This window comes from Dendropsophus ebraccatus, chromosome 6, assembly GCF_027789765.1.
Source record: "Dendropsophus ebraccatus isolate aDenEbr1 chromosome 6, aDenEbr1.pat, whole genome shotgun sequence".
In the NCBI taxonomy this organism is placed as follows: Eukaryota; Metazoa; Chordata; class Amphibia; order Anura; family Hylidae; genus Dendropsophus; species Dendropsophus ebraccatus.
The window spans coordinates 135,918,204-135,944,015 of NC_091459.1; the positions used below are offsets into that span (position 1 = coordinate 135,918,204).

Here is a 25,812-nt window from a genome sequence, read left to right on the forward strand (position 1 = left end):
TCTAAAGGGATTTACTCCTGCTCTGGACAGTTCCTGACATGGACAGAGGGGGCAGCAGAGAGCACTGTGACAGACTGGAGAGAATACAACACTTCCTGCAGGACATACAGCAGATGAAAAGTACTGGAAGATTTGATATTTTTTAATAGAAGTAAATTACAAAACTCTGTGACCTCCAGGAACCAGTTGATTTGAAAGGGAAAAAAATGGTGAACTATCCCTGCAGCATCCTTCAGTATGTGCTCGCTATAGAAGAGACATCTAATGACCAAAACGCAGTATAGCACCTTCATCCATAGATTACCCAGTAATAGACATGACATCAGTGCTATCCTATATACATGCATATACAGCTGTGATCTTTTCTCTCCCTCTTCACCTCCTCTCCCCTCCTTTCCGAGACAGCTGATGTAAACTAGTCCCTGACTGGCTGTATCTGCAACATTGTAGCTTCTTTGTAATGCTGGGAGGGATAATCTGAGGTCAAGTTGCTGATCAGCTCACTGTGATTACTCCTCCCAGCATTACAAAGAAGCTACAAAGTTGCAGATAAAGCCAGTCAGGTACTTGTTTACATCAGCTGTCTCAGAAGGGAGGGGGGAGGGGGAGACAGAGAGAAAGACTCACACATTTTTATGTCTTCAACAGAAAGCAGCAGCTGAGAACTGGGGGAAGGAGACTGAATAGATAATATGGAAGGAATTGTTAGTCTCACCATGGGCAGCAACATATCAAAAATTATGTTTGAATGGAATAGCCCTTTAAGCTCCCAGGGACGCTCCGCAGGTCTTGTAGACACGTCTACTACCATGTCCAGGGTTGCTTGTTTGGTAGCTTTATATTCTGGTAAAACATTGTTTAATCCGGTGCACGGTGCAGGGGGAGGGCCGTGAACTAGTCATCTGGGCAGAGTCTGAGTCATGGCTCGGACATATGCGATCTGTTTCCTACCATTGTGCGGAGTCCATGAACAAGTAGCTTGGATGCTGTGGTGACCACACTTGAAGGTTGGGACCAACATTAGAGTCCCTGAAGGCCAGAAGAAGCAGGATACGCAAGTGCTCAAGAGCTGTAGACACTTCCTGCTACTATTTTATTACTATTTAGTTATGTCACCATTAATTCCTCAGTACTACCTCTGGGTACACCAAAAAGCACAGCAGGAACAGTATAAGGGTGGTACCAGGATGGCACAGTGAGGGCACCAGGTGATTACAAAATGTGAGAAACCTAAGATAACCTGGACAACAGAGATGAGTCAGAGATGGCGGTCCGGGCTAATTGGAGAAGATGAAGTAAGGGAACGACTACTGAGAAGATGTCCCCTGTGAGTCACTGGATGTAATTTAGTGTTTTGCCTGTATCTGCTTCTGGTCATTGATGTATTCTCCTGTATCAGCCCTAAATGATACCGTACACACCATTCCCTCATTGTTCTTGTTGCAGCTCAGTACCTAGTAGATCTAAAGACTGTCTCAAGTTTTAACAGGAGGTCTTCATCTACCTCCAACCTAGACTGACATGTGAACTGTAATAATGTATTTCGGCCAGCAGAGGGCACCAAGGTATAAAATATACGTTCCCTTTTTTTCAATGTAGATTAATCTAACAACCTGTTCTTCATGTTATGTTTGTGTGTTGGTTTTCATGGGATACGGACCGGATAATAGATCGTAGAAAAGATGTATAGACTGAACATCGTGGCAAACGTCAAGTTTATGACACAATATATACTTCTAGTTCCTCTGGAAAGACGAGTCTTACAAATTTTTTGTCACTCAATAGTCGTTGAGACAGATGTTAATAAAAAAAAATCCTAAAAGTTTTTAAACCTCCCAGCACTACTGTCAGCAATTTGCTATATTATCTCTATGAATAATGGTGCAATTCAAGAATAATTTCCTCCAGGACATGAAAAGTCCAACTCTTGGGATGTCCTGCAGTGTGTGTTCCCACGTCCGCAATGACTCCCTGCGATGGCGTCATATATCCTTCTCACGGAAATAACATCCTAAATGAAAGAAATAGCCAATAATCAATACTTACGTAATGCACAGAGCACTGGTTAAAGGGGGATAAAAAAAACTGGACTGCTACTTTAAAGTGTCACTGTCGTGTTTATTTGTTTGTTTGTTTTTTTTCGTTTGTTTTTTGCAGAAATCAATAGTTCAGGCGATTTTAAGAAACTTTGTAATTGGGTTTATTAGGCAAAACTGCCATTATCTGCAGTCAAAAAGCCTTTTCCCAGGTCCCCCCCCCCCTCTCTCATTCACTGCTCATTATCAGGAAATCTCAACTCTTTTACATCAGTTGAGCCCTGTCTGTTCTATGGAGAGAGGAGAGAGATTAGTGTATTCAGAGGTCAGAGAGGTCAGTGCTGACCTCAGAGGAGATAGCCCGGTGATGTAGCTGTAAATTAGCTCTTTGTTGTTCTGTTTTGGTGACTCATCTCCCTCCACCCCTCCCCTCCCCATAGAAAACCATGAAGACAGGGGGGAGAGCTTCATACTGCTTTTTCATGATAAAAATGCATTTTTTGGCTAATAAACCCAATTACAAAGTTTCTTAAAATCGCCTGTACTATTGATTTCTGCACTGACACTTTAACAACTTACCCAACTTCTCAGTGGCCTCCACACACACACTGGGGTACATGGCGTCACGGTACGCAGCAAGGAGGATATTGGTCTTGGTTTTTACCATTATGATTCCATCGTTATCCTGTGAGAACAAACACAGGTCCAGATCAGTGAGACCTTCAAGGCTCCTTACCCTGCAGATGACTATAAGGGGGGCTCCAGGATTACCTAACCTTAGGCTAGTATTACATGGAGCGATTATCGTTCGAAAAATTGTTAAATCGTTCAGATTTGAACGATAATCGTTTCATGTAATACCAGGCAGCGATTAAACGACCAACGAGAAATCGTTGGTCGTTTAATAGGATCCGGACCTATTTTTATCGTTTGATCGTTCGCAGGAATAGGAATTCGCAGCTGAAATGTACGCAATACCGACAACTAAACGACCGCAAGAACGATCATAAATAACGATCATTGTTCCATGTAATTGGGCGAACGATTTCGGGTTGCCTTAGCGGTCGTTTAAGATCGTTAATCGTTAGTCGTCGAAAAATTGCTTGGTGTAATAGTACCCTTAGACATTAGAGCCAACATACTGATAGTAGGTCTTCAGGATTGTGGCTGGAGGGCGCTCACTACAGGACTCACTCATCATGTCCGTTTAATACCCTGTTCCTGTTAACACGTCTGTTATAGAATTACACAACACGGGATATTGGCAGCAGACATAGGAAGCTACCTGCTAACTACATACTGATTCATATGGGTTCTATGGAGCTGTAGAAATCTGTATAGAAAGAGCTCCCTCTAGAGGTGGCTGCAAGAAGAAAGAATTTGGTCTTCACTGTCTTCGCAGGGGGTATTCTACTCAATCATAACTTTTGATATGTTGCGGCCCATGGTGAAAGTAACAATTCCTTCCATAATTGTTATTATCAGTTCAGTCTCCTTCCCCCAGTTCTCAGCTGCTGATTTCTGCTGAAGACACAAGAAAAACTGTCTGAGCTGCTCAGAGTCCATCTCTGCTCTAAAACCTCCCTCCCCCCTCCCTTCCAAGACGGCTGAAGTAAACAAGTCACTATCTGAAAATTTATAGCAACTTTGTAATACTGGGAGGGATATTCACAGTGAGTTCATCAGCAACTTAACCCTCCCAGCATTACAAAGAAACCACAAAGTTGAAGATAAAGCCTGCCAGGGATTTGTTTACATCAGTTGTCTCAGAAGGGAGGGGGTATGGGGGGGGAGACAGAGAGAAAAGCTCACACACAGATTTTTGTGTTTTCAGCAGAAAGCAGCAGCTCAGAATTGGGGGAAGGAGACTGAATAGACAATAACAAGTATATAAGGAATTGTTAGTCTCCTCATTGGCAGCGACATATCAAAAGTTATGTTTGAGTGAAATACCCCTTTAAGGGCCAACAAATATCCCCTGAATGTCTATGGGAGACCCCAGTAGATATCCCCCATCTACCACACGCCACTCACACATTTGGCATAGATGGAATTTTTATCAGCTCGGATACACTTGTAATTTTTCTCGCGAAAATGTAATCCTTCTCTTCTAAGGATCGGGGGGTTCTTGAAGGCGTCGATGACTGCTTGGACTTGTTGAGGCTGTAGCTGCAATGCAAATAATACAAAACAAAGTGCAATGACTCCAGGGGTTGTAAGTGTGTATCTTAGGTCCTTGTCTACAGCCTCCTGCAGTGTCCTCTTCACAGTTTTATATGCAGTTTTGGATGGTATACAAGCGGCCATACACGTTATAGTTGTTGGCCCAGTGGTTTCTTAGCCCACAGTTGTTTCTCCTGACTAGAGATGGGCTGCTCCAGCATGCTCAAGTCTGATTGTTCGGCATTTGATTACCAGTGGCTGAAGTAGTTGGATGCAGGCCTAGGGAGTCCGGGAAAACATGGATATAGACATAGGTCATAGACTGTATCCAGGTTTTCCAGGACTCCCTAGAGCTGCATCCAACTACTTCAGCCACTAGTAATCAAACGCCAACTGGACTTGCGTATGCTCGAGCTGTGCTCATCTTTACTCCTGACCCTCTATACATATGCTCAGCCAAGCGTTCATGTGTTTTGATTGGAGGGAGAAGCTTCTGCCACACTCTTCAGATGTATATGGGAGACTTTAGTCTGAGTCTCATTGTTGGGTGATATCGGTAGCTGTTGGCCTAATGAACATTTGGCTGACAACTTCTGCATGTATATAACCATCTTTAGGCCTTACAGCCAGAGGGATTTCACTGATCTGGACACTGCAGGCTGTAGAAGAGAAACTAAGATAGATTTTTAATAAAGACCTAAGGAGTAACTGTTAGTACAAACATTAAATTGTATATTCACAAGGTGCCCATAGCCTTTAAATCGAATATACCATCAGGTGCATCGCTTTGGGTTATGTACATGAAAGGATCCGTGCCGACACGGGGTCTCTGGAACCCTGATCCCCACGCACGATGCCTGTCTATTCCCGATCTGAAGCACTGGGGCAGGCCCGCCAGCCCCCAGTGTGACAATCTCCCCTCTGTGACGTGGCTCTATTAGAATCAAGGAAGCTGTGTCACAGAGGGGAGGGGGTTGCGTCACGCCCGCCGGCCCCCAGTGCTTCATGCTGGGCCGGTGACTGGGAATAGACTGGCATCGTGCGTAAGGACCAGGCTGTGGTTAAAGGGGTAGTGCACCCAAAAAAAATTTCTTTCAAATCAACTGCTGCCATGAAGTGCCAGAGATTTGTAATTTACTTCTATTAAAAAATCTCAAGCCTTCCAGTACTTATCAGCTACTGTATGCCCAGCAGGAAGTGGTATTATTTCCAGTCTGGAGAGCAGGAGAGGTTTTCTATGGGGATTTGCTCCTTCTCCGGACAGTTCCTGACATGGACAGAGGAGGCAACAGAGAGCACTGTGTCAGACAGGAAAGAAAACACCACTTCCTGCTGGACACACAGCAGCTGATAAGTACTGGAAGGCTTGAGATTTTTTAATAAAAGTAAATTACAAATCTCTGGCACTTCATGGCAGCAGTTGATTTGAAAGAATTTTTTTTTTGGTGCACTACCCCTTTAAGAAAAAGGACTGCAGAAACGGCATGCCTGTGCCGGCACTGATAAATTCATGGAAAAAAACGATGGAAGATTCACTTTAAAGTCCCCAACATTTAGAAAACGTCTTGACATGTAAAACGTTTTCTTTACGTTTGTTAGGGTCTGGGTATTCACTCCCTGGACTTTCTGTGATCTCAATCTCACTGCAGGAGACGGCTCCATTGACTTCCTATAGAATCCATCTCCTGCAATGAGATGAGGAGAGAAGTGCTCAGCTGTGCGCTTCTCCCTGCCTGTTCTAGCCATGGCATTTTCTTGACCAGCACTTGTTTTCCCATCAGCCATCACATGCTTACATGGAATCCTGGCGGTGATGTCAGCGCAATGACCTCCTTTACTTTGATGAGTGCGGCGCTCTCCACGTGTTGAGTCTTTATGAGGGCGTCGTACAGTAAGTTCTGTATCTGGTTCATTGTTTCTTAAACCTACTAAAAAAAAAGTACACTACACTCTAAACTTAAATAACCTATTGCCATGGGACTCACTTAAAGGGGTAGTTCACAAATTTAAAAAAAATCTTTCAAATTAACTGGTGCCATAAAGTGTCGGAGATTTGTAATTTACCTCTATTTAAAAAAATCTTGTCTTCCAGTACTTATCAGCTGCTGTATGTCCTGCAGGAAGTGGTGACTTCTTTCCAGCCTGTGCTGCTACCTCTGTCCATGTCAGGAACTGTCCAGAGCAGTAGTAAATCCCCATAGAAAACCTTTCCTGCTCTCCAGATTGGAAATAATACACCACTTTCTGCAGGACATACAGCAGCTGATAAGTACTGGAGACTAAAGATTTTTTAATAGAAATAAATGACAAATCTATGGCACTTTCTGGCACCAGTTGATATGAAAAAATAAAATGTTGGTGAACTACCCCTTTAAAGGGTTTGTCCATACATGCCACCCATTCAAAGCCTACAAAATACTATGAATACTAATGTAACACACAACGCTTATTCCATGTTAATATCCATAACATAAACCCGGCTTACCTCCGCTCTCTGCACCACATTCACACAGTACATCACATGCAGATCACGGCGTGACTACTCCTCACAACACTCCTGGTTGGCCGGATGAGTTCCTTATAACCCCGCCCATAAATATTTTCCTGCGCGCGATTGGCTCTCACGCCTGCCACTCACTCACCCGGCCTGCAACAGTAACAAACGCGTCGTCATGGTAACTGTAACCCCGCGGCGGAGGGATACGGAGCGATGTCAAATAGTTCCATACATTGTAAGTCAATAGCTGAACTTTGGTGAAAACTTACCTATACATTGTTAATTATACGCGTCACATTCCAATAGATTAACAAAATATAGTCAGCACTATATCAATATAGTGAGTGATACAGTTCGTTACATGGTGGATAGGAAAGTGAATGAACAGTGTCAGGGATTGGTATTTTTAGGTAGTCTGTGGAAAGTGACACGTGATATTAGCTTAGGTTTTACCATAGCAAAATTTGAAGCCGGTAAGGAAGTGGTTAATGGGACTATAAAGTGCGCGGAAGGATATAGAGTTTAGAAATGAGTGCAGGGGTTGGGGAGAGAAGTAGTCACTGAGGAGGGAGGACGAGGAGAGCTGCTGTATATGGTGAGTGCCTGCAATATATGAGAAGGGAGCCAGTGCCTATATACAGTATGTTTCCAACCTGTGGGTCTCCAGCTGTTGTAAAACTACAACTCCCATCATGCCCTGACAGCCTTCGGCTGTCAGGGCATGATGGGAGTTGTAGTTTTACAACAGCTGGAGACCCACAGGTTGGGGGGACATCGATAGAGCTTGTTAGCATTGTATATTACAGCAGATGTAGCAGAGCTGAATCAGTTACAATGTAATATAACACAGTTGTGAGGAGTGTGCAATGTAACCAGGTTATAAGCTTAAAGGGGTTCTCCAGCACTACAAAAACATGGCCAGAGACAGCCCCACTCTTGTCTCCAGCTTGGGCAGGGTTTTGCTGCTCAGTTCCATTGAAGTGAATGGAGCTTAATTGCACCCTGACCTGGAGACAAGAGTCGTGTTGTCACTGAATGAAAGTGGCCATGATTTTGTAGTACTGGATAACCCCTTTAAGGATCAGGGGCCCATCTTGTGCCCTAGGAGCCCGGCGTCCAGTTGCTATGGTCCCCTGTGTGTGCAAAATACAATGACTACGCTAAAAGGGATCCGCAGCCATTGCAGCTGACTGTATTTCTTAAAGGGGTTGTTCACCTAAAAAGTTTTTCTTTTAAATCAATTGTTGCCAGAGATTTTAATTTACTTCTGTTAAAAAAAATCAAAATAAAATCAAGTCTTCCAGTACTTATCAGCTGATGTATGTCCTGCAGGAAATGGAGTTTGGAGGGCAGAAAAGGTTTTCTAAAGGGATTTACTCCTGCTCTGGACAGTTCCTGACATGGACAGAGGTGGCAGCAGAGAGCACTGTATCTTACTGGAAAGAATACACCCCTTCCTGCAGGACATACAGCAGCTGATAAGTACTGGAAGACTGGAGATTTTTTTTTTTTTTAAATAGAAGTAAATTACAAATCAACCTCTTATTACCAGATCTAACCGTTTACACTGATGGGACTACAGTACTGGGACCTTCTAGTGTCTCGGGGTCCCCTTGCCCCCTAGTGCAGCCCCTCGTATAGCGTTGTGTCACTGGATAAGAGATTCTGTACACTACACGTGGAATAGACACACAATAAACATCAGTATATTATGGTTTTTGGTTTTTTTTTGAGACCTGTAATTCATCTTCCTCATTTTTTGACCACCAGGGGGCGCATCACTCAGCGAGATGATTCCTGGATGCAGAATGGAAGGAATGGTCGCCGTACAGAAGACGCAGCTGCCCAAGGAGCTTCTCCCGAGCCCCGAGCAGATGAAGGTGGGTCTTGGGTCTGGTTGGGCGCCATCGCCGTGTTCTGGTTGGGCGCCATTTTGTTGTAGCCTGTATTCCTATGGAGATGCCATCATATCCCATCAGGGCTCATATAGCTGTCCACCATGTTTCAGCTAGAACTAGAAGGGCAGGGTGTGATCAGTTGTGTGTGTGTGTAACTAGTGACCATAACAGCATCAACCTCAATCCATGTCCATACTTACCCAGGGGCCAAGTGTCCCGGCTCCTTCTCTCCACACTCCGTGTTTCGCTGCTGCTTCATCTACGAGCAATTGTTCCGTACAATAGGAATTATACAATGTGTACAGGTGTTTCCTAACACGTCCAGCATGGGTAGGTATGGAGAGATGGCATAGCCCCGCTCCTGTACGTACGGCGCCTGCCCCTTTAAGTGATCCCCAGGGCAGAACGTCCCGCCATTCTTTAGAGTGAATCACCTGGATGATTGATGGCTTCTTGTTATGAGGTAATTCCAGGTTTGTTAATGGATGAACAATAGCGCTGTAACCAGAGAGGCCTGGCTGCAGCTATTGTCTGCTGGTAACACGAATCCTCGCTCTCCCTCGGTGTGTGATGGTAATAGCCCCCCCGCTCTTTACATTATATACTGTCAGGTTTAATCCTTATAACTATTTGGCTTAAAGTGTACCTGTTTAAATTTTTTTTTTTTTTTTGCAGAAATCAATAGTCCAGGCGATTTTAAGAAACTTTGTAATTGGGTTTATTAGCCGAAAAATGCATTTTTATCATAAGAAAGCAGTTTGTCTTCATTGTTATCTATGGAGAGGGGAGGGGTGGAGGGAGATGAGGCACCAAAACAGGACAACAAAGAGTTTATTTACTGCTACATCACGGGGCTATCTCCTCTGAATTCAGCACTGACCTTTCTGACCTCTGAATACCGGCTTTCACACAGGTCCCGCTGTGTAATTCTTTCTTCTCTGCTGGCGACTAATCTCCCTCCCCCCCCCTCCCCTCTCCATAGGATACACAGGGCTCGACTGATGTGTAAGAGTCAAGAATTCCTGATAATGAGCAGTGACTGAGAGAGAGGAGGGAGGGGGGGGGGTCTGGGGAAAGTCTTTTTGAATGCAGATAATGGCATATTTGCCGAATAAACCCAATTACAACGTTTCTTAAAATCACCTGGACTATTGATTTCTGCTAAAAAAAAATTAAATAAAACAGTGACACTGCCTGAACCTCCAGTCATCATGGTGGTCTTCTTCTTGCCCCACCAGTCTTGATTGATAGATCCCTACCTACACCCAAACAGGAAAAGATCTATCAATTAAGGTCAATAAGGTGGTGAGAAGCAGTCGGGGACCATAACATTGACTCATGGTTCAGGCAGCATGAAAATAATGACTGGTTCTCTTTTAAGGTGCACATATAATATAGGACTATGGGGGAGATTTATCAAACATGGTGTAAAGTGAAACTGGCCCAGTTGCCCCTAGCAACCAATCAGATTCCACCTTTCATTTTCCAAAGAGTCTGTAAGGAATGAAAGGTGGAATCTGATTGGTTGCTAGGGGCGACTGAGCCAGTTTCACTTTACACCATGCTTGATAAATCTCCCACTATATCTGTAAATGGAATGATCTAGACCAGTGGTAGGGAACCTGGGCTCTCCAGCTGTTGCAAAACTACAACTCCCATCATGCCTAGACAGTCAAAGCTTTGGCTGTCCAGGCATGATGGGAGTTGTAGTTTTGCAACAGCTGGAGAGACAAGGTTCCCTACCCCTGGTATATTCCCTGTCATGTAGCTAGGGGATAATGTCTTCAGATGAGAATATCCCATTCAACAGGCCCCAAGGATACAGCATTCTCTTATATAGTAGTACCCCTGTATGCAGGTGCTGCTGCTGATGCTCATCCTATAGTATTTCTCAGTCTGTGACTTTTAGGAATTCATACCAAAGACATAACAGCCTCCCCACACCCAAGACGATGGCGGCCTCCCGTCCAGTAACTAGAAGTCTGTCCACCACGTCTTTGAGAAAGACCGGCAACTGGTTGTCGCACAAACCTTACGTCCAGGTAAAGTTTTTTTTTTTTTTTTAAAAGCCATTTTTCTGGTGTAAAATGTTACTAAATCCCCCAAAATGTTAAAGTGACTCTGTACCCACAATCTGACCCCCCAAACCACTTGTACCTTCGGATAGCTGCTTTTAATCCAATATCTGTCCTGCTGTCCGTTCGGCAGGTGATGCAGTTATTGTCCTAAAAAACAACTTTTAAACTTGCAGCCCTGTGTCAAACGGCCGTGGCTTGAAATATCTGTGCCCTAACCTTGCACCACCCCTCCGTCCCTCCTACCCACCCTACTCATCATTAGGAATATCACTGGCAGGATTTTTCCTATTCCTCTGCAGTACACACTGCACAGGTGCATAACGATCCAGCTCATGTGCAGTGCTCACACAGCTGATGAATAGGAGACAATCTGCCTGGAGCATTCCTAATAATAAAGAGAGTGGGGAGGAGGGACGGAGGGGTGGTGCAAGGTTAGGGCACACACACTCTAGGCCACGCCAGTTTGACACAGGCTGCAATTTTAAAAGTTGTTTTTTAGGACAATAACTGCATCACCTGCCGAATGGACCCCTGGATTAAAACCAGGTGCAGGATTAAATCTGAAGGTGCATGGGGTTTGGGGATTGTGGGCACAGAGTCCCACAATAGATCTGCCTGATTTCTTTAGTTCCTGACCTTTCATATCTCCGTAGCTATTGGTGGATGAAGAAAGCCGGGAGATCAGTGCAATGACCCAAAATGTTCTGGACACCGAGAACCTCTATAACCAGGTACTGGGATGGGAAGAATAGCAACAAAGAGCTAAGAAGATAGTCATCCAATAATCATCATTAGAGATGAGTGAACCTTGAACCCGGGCGTGTGCCGTATATGATTACCAGGGACTTAAGAAGTTGGATGCAGCCCTGGGGCTGCCTGGAAAACACTGACACCGCCATAGGTTGTATCCATGGTTTCCGGGACTACCTAGGGCTGCATCCAACTTCTTCAGCTGCCGGTAATCAAATACTGCACACGCCCGGGTTCAAGGTTCGTTCATCTCTACTCATCATTACTCCAGTCTTCACCTCCACTCCACATTGGTGTGAACGCTGTCAAATCCCCTTTTGTCCTGAAACCAACTGGTTAATCCCCTTGCTGATCTGGCACTTATAGGATTTGGCTGTAGGGTGAATTTTGTGCACGAGCAGTTGTGCTTAGATGTCGTACACTTCTATAGGGGGCTATGTTATGAACATGCGGGTGTAGGCTTCAGGACATGATTATAATGGTGGAGGCTAAACAGGGGCGCAGGTCTTCGGTTATGGTAACAAGATGCATTGATGTGGGTATAATAGTTACAAGAACTAGATCAGGGGTAAGGAACCTCGGCTCTCCAGCTGTTGCAAAACTACAACTCCCATCATGCCTGGACAGCTAAAGCCCTAATCGCTGCATGCAGGGAAAGCTACGCCTGTCCCCTCCACATCTCAGAAAAAGTGAGCAACAGGGAGCAGAAGGCTTCAGCCAGCAGACAACCACTTTAAGGGGTTTGGTCTAAAAGATCTTGGGGTCTGTATTTTAGAGCCTAAAGGGGTACCCCAGCGAAAATCTTTTCCTTTCAAATCAGCTGGTTTCAGAAAGTTATAGATTTGTAAATTACTTCTATTTAAAAATCTCCAGTCTTCCAGTACTTATTAGCTGCTGCATATCCTGCTGGAAGTGGTGTATTCTTTCCAGTCTGACACAGTGCTCTCTGCTGCCACCTCTGTCCATGTCAGGAACTGTCCAGAGCAGGGGCGGTTTTCTATGGGGATTTGCTACTACTCTAGACCAGACATGTCAAACTCTGGCCCGCAGAGCCATTTTTTTTTCCTGCCAGCTGTGATTATGAGACAGCTGGCCCGCTGACGTTCTCTATTGGCCCATTCATAATGTGTAAAGCAAAGATCTATTGAACAGCTGACTAGCCCAGCAGCACCCCTGTCCTCAGGCTGTGTGTGGTATTACACTTCAGCTCCGTTCAATGGTACTGAGCTTTAAAGGGGTTATCCAGTGCTACAAAAACATGGCCACTTTCCCCCTACTCTTGTCTCCAGTTCAGGTGCGGTTCAGGTTGCAGTTAAGCTCCATTTACTTCAATGGAACTGAGTTTCAAAACCTCACCCAATCTGGAGACAAGAGTGATGCAGAAGTGCCCATGTTTTTGTAGCAGTGGATACCCCCTTTAAGGGAAGTCTGTGCCAGGTAGAGAGCAGCAGACACAGGCAAGTAGGTGAAAGAGAAAACACAAATGATGCCTTTTGTCTTTCCTAATGGCCATTTGCAGAGTAATACAATTGCATTTTTCTTCGGGGGCTAAACACATGCACACCTCCTCCCCCACTAATTGACACACCATAATGAAAGCCCTGTACATGAGCCAAGACAGGGAGGGGGGTGTGCATGCTGCGGCTCAACATCACTTCTGTAGCATTTCAGCTTCCAAAGATAAATTTTGTAACTCTGCAAATGGCCATCAGCAAAGACAAAAAGCATTGTTTGTTTTATCCCCCTGTCACCTATGTGCCCGTGTCTGCAGCTCTGTACATGACCTGACAGATTCCCTTTAATCAAGTATGTTCTATATTATTAACCTATTATATCTGACTAGAAGGAAAAACCTCTGTCGGTTATACACGATTTTTCAATAAATATCATGGTCGGCCCACGACTTAGTCCAAGTTTTTAATTTTGGCCCAGTGAGGTTTTGAGTTTGACACCCCTGCTCTAGACAGTTCCTAAAATGGACAGAGGTGGCAGCAGAGAGCACTGTGTCAGACTGGTTTGATGTTGAAATTTTGGAGTCTGGTTTGACTTAATAGGTTTGGGGACTGAATTATGGATTCAGACAAGGGGTGTGCTCTGAATTATGAGGCTTGAAGTCTTCCTTGTGGGTTTGGGGTCTTATTTGGGGGTCCGTTCTGAAGACAATCTACAGGCAATGTATGGAAAAGACTGTGCCGCAGCAAACCCCACCCTGCCAAAGAGCCCCTTCTCCTTGGTATAAATAAACCTATAGGCTTTTTTCTGTTTTTTCGAATAGATTTTTCTTAGCTTTTTGTATTTTTGTTTTTTTTATATGTCATCAGAAAGTGGATGAATACGTGAAACAGGCAGACCAGGCTGAGCAGTGCAGGAAGGAGATCCAGCACAAGAGGTGGACGGAACGAGTGGCAGATCCTCTACAACAAGCCATTGAGAAATACATTGATAATCAGTCTGCCGAGGAGATAGAGAAGAGGAGAAGATGTCTTCTGGCTCAGTATTTAAGATATTGCAATAAGAAGGTAAAACTACACGTGGATTCAGAATGTTCTATGGATTTGTAATTTACTTCTATTTAAAAATCTGCAGTCTTCTAGTACTTATCAGCTGCCGTATGTCTTGCAGGAAGTGGTGTATTATTTCCAGTCTGATACAATGTTCTCTGCTGCCACCTCTGTCCATGTCAGGAACTGTCCAGAGCAGGAGAGGTTTTCTATGGGGATTTGGACAGTTCCTGACATGGACAGAGGTGGCAGCAAAGAGCACTGTGTCAAACTGGAAAGAATACACCACTTCCTGTAGGACATACAGCAGCTGATAAGTACTGGGAGACTGGAGATTTTTAAATAGAAGTAATTTACAAATCAATATAACTTTCTGGAACCAGTTGATTTGAAGTTGCTTCATCTATTTTTTTTTATTAATTTCACACACATCCTGTTCCTGGAAATAATACCATGTAGATGATTGTTGTGAGACGTTGCGAAGCTCTGGGATTCATTAATATCCATGTCATCTTTCCTCCAGGGCAGCGCATTCATGAGAGACTATGACTCCTCTGAGTACGACCCGTTCATTAATCGCCTATACAAGCATTACCTCCAGGTAAGAGAAGCCTTAACAGAGCGCGTCATTACTTCTTATTACAAAGGGATCCACCTGGCAACAACAATGCTACATAGAGGCTCACAGCACTAGCACCAGGAGAGCATGGTCTGACCCAGGGGTAGGGAACCTTGGCTCTCCAGCTCTTGCAAAACTACAACTCCCATCAGGCCTGGACAGTTGTAGTTTTGCAACAGCTGGAGAGCCAAGGTTCCCTACCCCTGGTCTAACATTTTACATTGTGGTAGATATGACAAATGTTAATGGATTTTGAATTCCCATTGAATTACTATTACAGTCACTCTGGCAGATATAGCTGTGTTCACGGTTGTATGTCCCAGTGGTCGGGACAGCAAAAGGAGCTAGGGACTCTAGCAGCTCGGTGTAAGTTGGTTCGTGGACCTAGCAGTGGCCTCCTCTCGTGCCTGATTTCTGAAGTTTTTTCCAGGCTTAACCAGGCAAAAATCTATACCTGTTCTGCGACTTTTCTTTCTTCTTGTTTCTGTCAATGCCGAGAGGTGTAGATGGTCTAAACATCAGATAATGCTAGATTTATCCATTGGCCTGATTATATAGATAGTAATTCTAGGCCAGTGAGGGACATTTACTAAGGAGTCTAATGAGTGCAACTATTCTAATGGGGATTGGTGTGTATTTTGTTCCAATACCATGTGACAGATACATTTACTATGGCAGTGCTACATGTTAATAAATCAAAGTTAAAAAGTCGCACAAACAGTTGCAAAAATTGCGCAAGCATGTTTACCTGGTACTGACCAGACGTAAGCCTGCACCTGTTTGTGCGACTTAATAAAAAGTTGCAAATTATAAATTGGGCGCTAATCCCGATTTTAGCGAACTTTTGGGTGAATACTCAAAATAGGCAGATTAAAAAAAAAAGTTGCATCTAAAAAATATTTGCCTGCCGAATACTGGTTCATAAATAGAACTTAGACCAAAACTGGGCGAAAAATCCAATTATTCACCTAAAAATAGGCGCAAAGCCCTGATAAATTTTCCCCCAGTATGTTCTGTTTTACAAGAATCTGTGCTTTGCAGGTTTCTACTCCAGCCTTTCAGGACCCTCTCCTCCAGCAGTCTCAGAAGAGATATGAAGAGGAGAAGATAGCCATGCACTGCGAGACAGGTAACGTGTTAGCACAACCACCACCTTTTCTTCTTTTGGATTTCCTGGGTGGCTGATACTGCAGCAGGTTGAAGGGTCTTGTGAACATCTGACAGAGGTGATGGTGCAGGACTAATCTGAGCACCGGCAATGTAATCATTTCCTTCTGCTGAGAAGTTGGAGGCCTGCACATGGTATGGTGACTAGAGATGATCGAACAGCGGAAAATTCTAGGTTCTCTAAAACTCAAACCTTCCGCATTTGATTCCCGATGTCTTCCCGTTCCGTGGGGAAGGTGGAGACAGCCTGGGTACCCCCTGGAATTCCGGGATTCAGCTTAGGTAATAGGCTGTATCCCAGAATTCTTGGCGGTATCCGGGCTGTCTCCTTCCCCACGGAACGGGAAGGCATCGGGAATCAAATACGGAAGGTTCGAGTTTTATAGAACCTAGAATTTTCCGCTGTTCGATAATATCTAATGGTGACCAGCTGTCAGTATTCGGGTTCTAGGTCTTTCATCCTTGAGTCTCCTTTTCTAGGCAGGGTCTTTTCTGCCAAGGAAATCCACAAACTGAATTTGCAGAAACTTCCACGGGTTCCGCTGGGCCGGCAGAGCATGAATGGAGTGGAATGGCTGAAGACTCCATTAGGATACATCGAGAGTGACACCAGGCTGAAGAGCAGGTAAGGATCCTTGAGGTTTTTCTGGTGAATAATCATGGAGCCCCATAATGAAATAATAAACTCCTCTATGGGTCCGTTTACACACACAGATTACCTGACAGATTTTTGCAGCCAAAGCCAGGAATGGACTATAAACAGGGAACAGGTCATAAAGGAAAGAGTGAGATTTCTTTTTTTCAAATCCACTTCTGGTTTTGGCTGCAAAAATCTGTCAGATAATCTGTGTGTGTAAACGGACCCTATGTAGGCTTCCTGTTCCTCATCATTATTGTGACAGGCCTCTTTACTTACATGGGATGATGGGCTTCCAATAAGGAGTCTACAGCTCAGTGCTCTGCACGAGAAGGGTGGGTTCATACTAAGGAATTCTCGCGAATAATGTCCGCGGAATTCCGCCGGCTCCATGGACTCCATTCTATGGGCTGGCGTATTCCGCTATCCGCCAAAAGAAGTGACATGTCACTTCTTTCGGCGGATAGTGGAATACGCCGGCCCATAGAATGGTGTCTATGGAGCCGGCGGAAAGGCGCGCGGGACAGACAGCGGAATCCCACGGACATTATCCGTGAGAATTCGCCAGTATGAACCCACCCGAATGGAGCAAACTTTGAGGCATTTGAATACTGGTGGCTGCAGTTGTTGGATGCAGCCCTAGGGAGTCCTTGAAAAAAAAAAAAACCAGACTATGGCTGTATCCATGGATGCAGCCCTACGGAGTCCTGGAAAACAACTTCTTCAGCCAGCTGTATTCAAATGCCAAACAATGATAGTTGCGCTCAATTTTATTTAATATATGGTACAGGCCTGGTTTTCGCACTCATTACAGTGTGAAGTTTTTCCTTCTTCCAGGCAGAGAGTGAGGGGGTCCTGTAACCAGGGAAGTCTGGACTTCAAGCAGTGGACAGATACAAAATACCCCCCAGAGATCTTCAGCACTGAGATGAAAATTTGCCATAAAAGAAGGTTTCCTGCGAGACCCTCATCCCTCCCTGCATACATTACGCACTGGGGGCCGGACCCCAAAGTCAATACTGTTACAATATAGACCATCCGTGTGACACAACACTGGTGCAACTTTGGTTAGTGTATCGCGTGTACTGTATGTATGTATGTGTGTGTGTGGGGTTGGGGGGTATTCCGTTTTTTGGAAAAAAATAAATTTAAAAAACATGATGGAAAAAAACCCAATGGTTTTCTCACGGAGACGTAACAGAATCCCAGCTACACTTTCAGTCCATGTGGGAACCGTAAATGAGTATCAGAAAAGTTTCCCTATAATTCCTGGGTTAGAACTGCATACATATTTTATGGCCTGACTGCTGCAATGACACTGAAGTTAATGGAGAAACTGCAATCTGTGCGTACTTTTTTTTTTTTTTTATCATCAGTGTGTGCACAGACATTTCTCCATAAACTTTAATGTAGCATATTATTCAATGACAAGAACAAGTGTATATTTTCCTTATTCTACGGCCATATTTAGCTTGTTTTATTGTGTGTGTGTGAACACAGTCTTAAGTATGTTTAAAGTGTAACTATCATCTTTCCTGGTGGCAGGATACGCTGTCAGAGTCCTGCCTCTGCACTCCCTGTGCAGGTGCGTGCCCAGGGACGGTATTCTTCCGGCAGCGCCATTAATAGTATACAACAGTGCTGCTGGAAGATCTGTCTCCGGCACATACCTGCACAGGGAAAGATGATAGTTACACTTAAAAGTGTCACTGTCGTTTTCCCAAAACTTTTTAGATAAAGTCATAGAGACATGTGAAAAGTTTTGATCGGTCCAGGTCTGAGTGTTCAGACCCATACTGATCGGGAGATATAGCCAGGAGAAGACTGCGCTAAGCACAGTCCTCTCCCAGCTCTTCCGCATTTGATTCCTGATGCCTTCCCGTTCCGTGGGAAAGGAGGAGACAGTCTGGGTACTGCCTGGAATTCCGGGATTCAGCCTACGTAATAGGCTGAATCCCTGAATTCCAATTACGTAGGCTGAATCCCGGAATTCCAGGCAGTACCCAGGCTGTCTCCTCCTTCCCCATGGACAGGGGGGCACCAGGAATCAAATGCGGAAGGTCCGGCTAGGTTAAAGTTCGATTGAACCTAAGATTTTCGGCTGTTTAATCATCTCTAATCAGTACAGGTCTGAACCTGGACCGATCAAAACTTTTGACGTGTCTATGACCTGTCAAAAGTTTTGGGAAACTACAGTGACACTTAATCATATTTTTGGTCTCTAATTTCCTCCACTTGACAGCCAGTGCAATGAAACTTCTTTAAAGCGGTTGTCAGACAGTTCTTTTAACTTGTCCGCTATCCACAAGATATCTGAGATCGCAGGGGGTCTTCACAGTGCCACGCAACCTGCCGCTCCATTCGTTCTCTATGGGGCCAAATAAAAACTCCAGCTTATTTAAATAGACCACCCCATTATCCAGACCAGCATTCCTATGTCCAGTTTTCCGTTCTTCCATATATTATGCATACTGGCCATCTTCCCCAGAAGACCACCTTTAACAAAATTTTAGGTGGTAGATTTCAATGTACTTGTAACAGACTATATTTAGCATACAGCACTCCCCCAGCAGGATATCCCAGCACAACCACCCAAAAATGGTCAGGAGCCATATAACTTTTTTTTCTTTTATATATTTTAGCATCAACTCAACAACGTGCAGAACAACATATAAGATTAGCAACAAATACACCTTCTTAATGTACATCTGACACAAAGGATTGCCAAGTCACAGCATCTAAAATAAATCGATTCCTCACTGATTCCACAAACCATTTTGCCTGAGCTTAAAGTGAACCAGTCAAAATACCATGTTAAAAAAAACCCAAACACATAATAATAATAATAGTATTTCAGCCAGTGTTAATTCTGATCGGATAAAGGCAAGAAACAATGTTAAGAATACTGCAATCTGTAGAGGTTATTAAATCCCGCTCTCTCAGTTAAGGCATCGTATATTATATCTATATAAACACACAGTGCAATGTAATAAAATATACACACGTCTTCCTATTCATTAGAATCAAGTTTCAGTATATCAGGTCTGAGTTACAGAAAGTGCATTTACTTAACCCAAGTTGCCGTAGAAGCAAAGACGCATATTTTACCAGTTGATAATGGAATAATTATATAGGCAGTAAATGTCACTTATTCTGCCAGTATTATATTATATTTTAGTGGTAGACTGAGAGGTGACTGGGCCCCCAGGAAAATACATTAGACACTGGATGGATAGGAGATGGACCATGGACTCCTGTTAGGTTGAACCTTTCCTGCCCCGGTGGGGGTAAGTAACACACTTATCTCCATATGACTCCTTAGTATGAATACGGAGTGTTGTGTATTTGTGTCCTTGGCTGTGGTGATGGTGCCACTTGGTGTGGGGCACTCAGGCAGCTTCTGACATATAATCTGGTATTGTGATGTCTGGTTTGGTTTTGGGTGCTTTGCATACACTTTAAGGCCACAGTATTTAAAGCGGATTCCTAGAAGGGTTCTTAACCTTTGAGCGATGGTATTTTACCTCTAAGGTTATGAGTAAAGATGAGCCGAAGCGCTCATCAAGCAAAGCGCTTCCTTTAATCAGCGCTCTGCTTATCGAGCCGCCGGGCTTCCCACACCACTCCAGGTGCAAGGGAAAAGCTTCATCCAATCCTAGGAAACTGGGAGAAGTTTCCCAGGATTGAATCCAGCTTTTTTCCCGCATCCTGGGAGGAGTGTTAGGGAGCGGAGCAGTGCGGGAAGCCCGGCAGCATGATCAGCAGAGCGCTGATCAAACGAAGCGATTTGCTTCACTTGATGAGCGCTTCGGCTCATCTCTAATTATGAGCATTGCAGCATCTTATATAGACTGGCTTGGTATTAGTGTTGAGCGGACTTGCCAAATTGTTCAGGTTTGGCAGCATTCCCCAAACTTTCGCCATTTAATTCCCGGCTGCTGCAGAAGTTGGATGCCGCCCTAGGGAGTCCTGGATAACATGGCTACAACCATAGCATGTATACATGTTTTCCTGACAGCCCTAGGGCAGAAACCAACTTCTCCAACCCCTGGGAGTCAAATGCTGAGTGTTCAAATTCGGGGAACGTTGCCGAACCCAAACAGTTGGGCAAGGTCGCTCAACACTAATAAATAACAGGTAATGGAAACGAGCAGAGCTGCAGTGTGAAGCATAGTGGAGCGCAGCATCCCCAACCTCGGATGAGACAGGAGCTGTGTTCTGGACAGACAAATGCAGATAGCTATGCCACAGATGCTGCAAGCCTTACATTGTGCCCGATAATAGGGTAAGCATTTGGGGGAAACTGGAACATATGCAGTGTTTCCGTATCACCCACATATTGCATAGCATTAACCCCCTTTACTACAGTTATGGTCAAAACCATCATCCTCCCTCCGTGTAGACACAGCAAAACACAGGCTGACCCTAGTTGTCTACCATAGTTTAGGCCAAGTTTACATTATATTCTGCCAATTCATCCGATATATCAGCAAAAGGTATAGGGACATATACCACAATGTACTTTCGGGGGCCATTGAATTTTAACTAGGATTTGTGTACGTGTAACTTAAAAAAAAAAAATTTGGAACCTAAAAGAGTAGCTTGCTTTTTTTTTATGCAACAAATTTACAAGAACATTTGGTCTGAGTAGCTGCGGTATACATTGGTATACCTTTGTACCAATATCCTGGTATATAAGCAAAACATAATGTGTAGTCAGCCTTAACCAGGTAGACTAATCCACTATTGAAATTGCTTTGTATTTCTGCGCTTAACTCTGCTACATCTATACGAAGCATTCCAATCTAATCTGCCTGTAATGAACAAAAATTACATCTACTTCAGTGTATTATAATCACCTAATGAAGTTTATATTAAAGGCACATCTAACTGGTCACGCCATAAGACCATGTGACACAATGACGGCAGCCTCCCATAATGCTCTGGGACACACATTGCAGCATATATCTCCACTTTCGGTTAGTGCAGGTGGTTGCTCTCCAGCAGCTGCGGAGCCTGATGCACATTCAGTTTAACATGACATATTGTATGTAAAGATGTGACAAATCGAGCTTACCTGACCGGAGATACAGAAGAGGGATTCTCAATCTGAAATTTAGGTCCCGCCATGGGTGCCAACAAGACCCTCAACCTCATATACAGAGCATTATCATATTCTATTATCTCTTAACATCCCGTTCCCAGGCATTCTATAGCTCACTGGTGATCTCCATCTATGAACTGCGGGTTCAGTAAAACACAGACTTTCTAAGGTCATAAACCTGGCAAGAGGCCTTGTACATAAAGCATTCAACAACCTTTGAGATGCTTAAAAATGAAAAGCCAAATCTGTTTGCTCTGTATCAAGGATGGGGAACCTTGCCGCACCAGCTGTTGCAAAACTACAATTCCCATCATGCCTGTCCAAAAATGGGCCTCCATTTTGTGTACCTGTGTATCTATTTCTCATATAATTCAGTTAACACTAGCTGGGAGGTACTTGGCTTCAAGCAGCCACCCTTTTATATGCCAGAGCAAATCAATCAATAATCAATGCCCCTTCAAATAAACCCAGTGTGGGTCCCCGGAGGGCAAGTTTTGTCAGATTTCTGCAAGATTCTTTCAGGAATTAGTGGAATATCTCTGGATTGATCAACATTTTTCTTCCCGTACACAACTGTAGATTTAAAGGAAACAAGTCAGCAGTGTAGAGCTCACATAGCCCTAAATAGGGGTTAATCAGGGCCAGTGAGGACCCCACCAAAGACTCGGAGCACTATCTCTGACCAGTGTTTTATCCATAATAATCAGATCAATGTACAGGGAAAGCCTGTCAGTGTTTTAGGCTGCCATCCTTAAGGCAGCATGAAGCCTGTGACAGGTGCCCCTTAATGTCCTTTTAAATAAGCCTGATAGTGTTTAGTGGTACAGTGCCCCTAGTGGTCAATTTAAAGTTTTATTTTTTTTTTATTTCAATTAGCTCCCACAATATATAATGTATTTAGCCTAAAAAAAAAAAAAACATTCTAGAGTCTAATAAAGCAGACAGGCTGCATGCAAGTTACACATAGCCTACACTGAACTCCATGATAGCAAAATCATGTGCGACCAAACATCCAGAAGGTTGTCGTGTTATGCGGCTGCTGCAACTTTATCTCATTGACATTCAGTAGATGGGTAATGCGACACTGATCTTTATGGTAAATGAACAGAGTCGCCTTGTAGCCCTAGTGTTTTTAGGCCACTGACCTTATTTAAAGAGACAGGACACCTATTTAGAGCTTGCGGCTCTCAGGTCCACAGGTTACGGTTACTACGACAAAGGTTTGGTTTCTTGCACATGATCCTGCTTTGATGGCACATGATGATTTATTACAGCGACTATCGTGTCCCAGATACAGGCACTTGTTTATCCAGCAGGCGGCCATTTTTTTTTGGGCTATGTTACACTCTCGCCACATATAATACAGCATTCAGATTAACACTAAATAGCATAGCTGACCTGGTATATACACCTACATACATCATCTGAATATGCCGCCGCAGGTCTTATGTCTACTACTGGTATAAGACAGCTGAAATGGTGAATACAGCTCTGGATGTAAATGTAAGGCATAATTTAAAGGGGTTATCCAGGCTTCAAAAAACATAACAGCTTTCTCCCAGAAACAGCACCACTTCTGTCCTCAGTTTCAGTGTGGGGTTTTGCAGCTCAGTTCCATTGAAGTGAATGAAATTGTAATACCGCACACAACCTGGGGAGGAGTGGCGCTGTTGCTTCAAGAAAGTAGCCGTGTTTGAGGCTTATTTTTCTCATGTTGTTCCTGACGGGTTTTTCCAGGTAAATTATACATTGTTATAAAAGCAAGACTGTCCTTGTTGCATGATGCCCATGGTTCGGGCTGTATGAAAGTTTCCCTTTAATTCAGGAACATTACAAGATATGTGAAAAAAATCATTATGTACAAGGCTATCCATCTGACATGAAGTAGAATTCGGAATGCAGCTCTCGGTGTGAATGGAGTATGAGAAAATATCATTAAGGCTAGGTAAAAAGCAAAATAATTGCAAAGCTAATCGAGATTATACACAAAATTAGCAGAATTCTGCATGCAGCTCTGGGTGTGAATGGAGATAATGGAAGAGGAGAAGTAAAGCCAATTATTTACACAGTAAAATAATAGCACCATCAAATTATGGAAACAGCTCTGGATGTGACTGAGAAAAAGCTACATAAACATTTAAACAGCAGAATATGAACGCAGCTCTGGATGTGAATGGAGTATTTACCAATTTTCATAAAGAGGTAAATAGATAAAACCAAACAGCTCCACACCTGTACTCAGGCTGTGTGTGGTATTACAACTTAGCTCCATTTACTTCAATAGAAGTGAGCTGCAAAAGCACAAATTGAGTGGCACTGTGGCTGAGGAAGGCAGCCATGTTTGTTCTAATCCTGGATAACCTGTACATTTAAACCGTAAAACGAGCCAATAAGTGTAAGTGAGCAGTTAGAGCAAGGATGGGGAACCTTCAGCCCTCCAGCTGTTGCAAAACTACAATCCCCATCATGCCTGGACAGCCAAAGGCTGTCCAGGCATGATGGGGATTGTAGTTTTGCAACAGCTGGAGGGCCAAAGGCTCCCCATCCCTGAGTTAGAGACACCCTTAATGCATAGTAGTAACCCCGCCGTCCTGGTTGCAGCAGCAAAGCGTCAGGGTGCTCCCTGTATAGAAATATCTATATTATAAATGCAAATTTTTTTTCAGAATTCTTAATGTTACCAAATACATTTGAAGGACTGTCCAGATCATCATAAAATATAAAATAAACCTGTCCCTTTAAGAGATTCATTTTGGACAATTGTATTCATCACATCATAAATATATATATAAAAAAAAAATCTCTCCCAGTGTATGCGGCATATATAAATATATACACGACTATAAATATAGAATTCTATCTGCTTATCGGCTTCATTCTTTATGTGCTCAGATTCTTACAAAATTAGATTTTTTTTTTTTCTTCATCTAAATTTCCACCTCATTTTTTACAGTGTCTTTGAAACGGGCATTCACAATAAATTTTTTGATTTTTTTTTTCTTTTTTTTTAACTTTAATATAATACAAAAAAAAAATTATAATAAAAAAAAAAAAAAAAAAAAAGGAAAAAAAAAAAGATCATAAATTATCTTGTTCCCATGGGGAAGCTTGGTAGGTAATCTGAGGACCTTCACTCTCATGGCACCGGTTATATGCCATGTGCACGTCCACAGAATATCGATGGCCTCCCCTGGCACCAACAAAATAAATGGTTAAAACGGACCTTTAAAATGTTGCAAATCAAAAAAAAAAAAGCACAGCGGTTCGTCTTTGTACAAGGCACTGTGATTGGGAGCCCCGCACGCATCTGCGGAGGACTGTCTAGTTTGGAGTGTATTTTGCACACTTGGTTCTAGTGCATACACACAGAACGGACTGCAGGGGGCGCTGTTTGTCATCTAGAACAGTTGCAGGTCGAACCGCACAAACACCTCCCCTGTTGGCACCTCGTGTAGGAGTAAACGTTTGGTGGACGGGCCTTTGCTCTCTTGTTCTGACCTGATCTTCGCTACTGGGATTTCAGTGCGGCCCAGAAAATCTGAAAGAGAAATGATTACATTTGTAGAAGCCAAAATGGATACAGGTGGTAAATGGGGCTCTGGTATACTGCTGTTAGGTCAGGAGACACATGGTACCTTTCATATATCTATCTGTATGTTCAGAATGTAGAAAAATCTATTTATTCTTTTGAGTCAGCTAAGTACTAGAACATCTCCTCACCCCCCTGCCCATCCCTGACCCTGGAGGGCTCAGCTGACTCAATCAAACAGGGATTGGAGAAGGGGCGAGGAGACATTACAGCTGGCAGGAGACCAGGAGCTTGGGAAAACCTCTTTGACACTTAACATTGGAGAATAAAAAGCAGTATGGGAGCGCACAAGGGTACCACGTGTCTCCTTGACTTAACAGGAAACTAACAGTGTCAGCAATTTGGAACATGAAGCTGATAAATTCACTTTAAAGTGTCACTGTCGTTTACATTTTTTTTGCAGAAATCAATAGTCCAGGCGATTTAAAAAAACGTTGTAATTGGGTTTATTAGGCAAATATGCATTATTATCATGAGAAAGCAGTTTGAAGCTCTCCCCTCTGTCTTCATGATTTTCTATGGAGAGGGGAGGGGTGGAGGGAAATGAGGCACCAAAACAGAACAAGAAAGAGTTACTTTACAGCTACATCACCGGGCTATCTCCTCTGAAGTCAGCACTGACCTCTCTGACTTCTGAATACCGGCTTTCACACAGGTCCTGCTGTGTAATCCTTTGTTCTCTGTTGCCAACGAATCTCCCTCCTCCCCCCTCCCCTCTCCATAGGTTACACAGGGCTCGACTGATGTAAAACAGTCGAGATTTCCTGATAATG

General features: G+C 43.6%; 3 protein-coding genes across 10 annotated transcripts in view; 1 reads left to right on the plus strand and 2 right to left on the minus strand.

Annotated features, from left to right (window-relative positions):
• Positions 1–1,707: 1,707 nt before the first annotated feature.
• Positions 1,708–6,836, minus strand: PFN4 (profilin family member 4). Of its 3 annotated transcripts, none has more exons than XM_069974077.1 (5): positions 6,685–6,836; positions 5,996–6,124; positions 4,071–4,205; positions 2,616–2,721; positions 1,708–2,011 (listed from the first exon to the last, which is right to left on the minus strand). In XM_069974077.1, the coding sequence occupies exons 2-5, from the start codon at positions 6,110–6,112 to the stop codon at positions 1,983–1,985; spliced, it is 387 nt and encodes a 128-aa protein (XP_069830178.1). In that variant the 5' UTR covers positions 6,113–6,124; positions 6,685–6,836; the 3' UTR covers positions 1,708–1,982. The 3 variants fall into 3 exon arrangements, with proteins under 3 accessions (XP_069830178.1, XP_069830177.1, XP_069830179.1); XM_069974076.1 differs by having other exon boundaries at positions 5,996–6,127; XM_069974078.1 differs by having other exon boundaries at positions 5,996–6,143.
• FAM228B (family with sequence similarity 228 member B) lies at positions 6,830–17,413 on the plus strand. 2 transcript variants are annotated; one of them, XM_069974074.1, is made up of 9 exons: positions 6,830–6,931; positions 8,467–8,576; positions 10,490–10,636; positions 11,326–11,403; positions 13,744–13,941; positions 14,447–14,524; positions 15,584–15,671; positions 16,190–16,334; positions 17,184–17,413. In XM_069974074.1, exons 1-9 carry the CDS (start codon positions 6,910–6,912, stop codon positions 17,377–17,379), a joined length of 1,062 nt encoding a protein of 353 aa, XP_069830175.1. In that variant the 5' UTR covers positions 6,830–6,909; the 3' UTR covers positions 17,380–17,413. The 2 variants fall into 2 exon arrangements, with proteins under 2 accessions (XP_069830175.1, XP_069830176.1); XM_069974075.1 differs by lacking the exon at positions 6,830–6,931 and adding an exon at positions 7,191–7,291.
• A 1,582-nt stretch (positions 17,414–18,995) lies between these two features.
• ITSN2 (intersectin 2) overlaps positions 18,996–25,812 on the minus strand; it is a 112,076-nt gene continuing 105,259 nt past the window's right edge. For 4 of the 5 annotated variants that reach the window (XM_069973073.1, XM_069973072.1, XM_069973075.1 and 1 more), the window contains one exon: positions 23,972–24,988. In XM_069973073.1, coding sequence (XP_069829174.1) covers positions 24,849–24,988 — 140 coding nt within the window. In that variant the 3' untranslated portion in view covers positions 23,972–24,848. Of the gene's footprint in view, positions 23,878–23,971; positions 24,989–25,812 lie in introns of those variants that run through there. The other variant, XR_011363451.1, reaches the window with a different exon arrangement.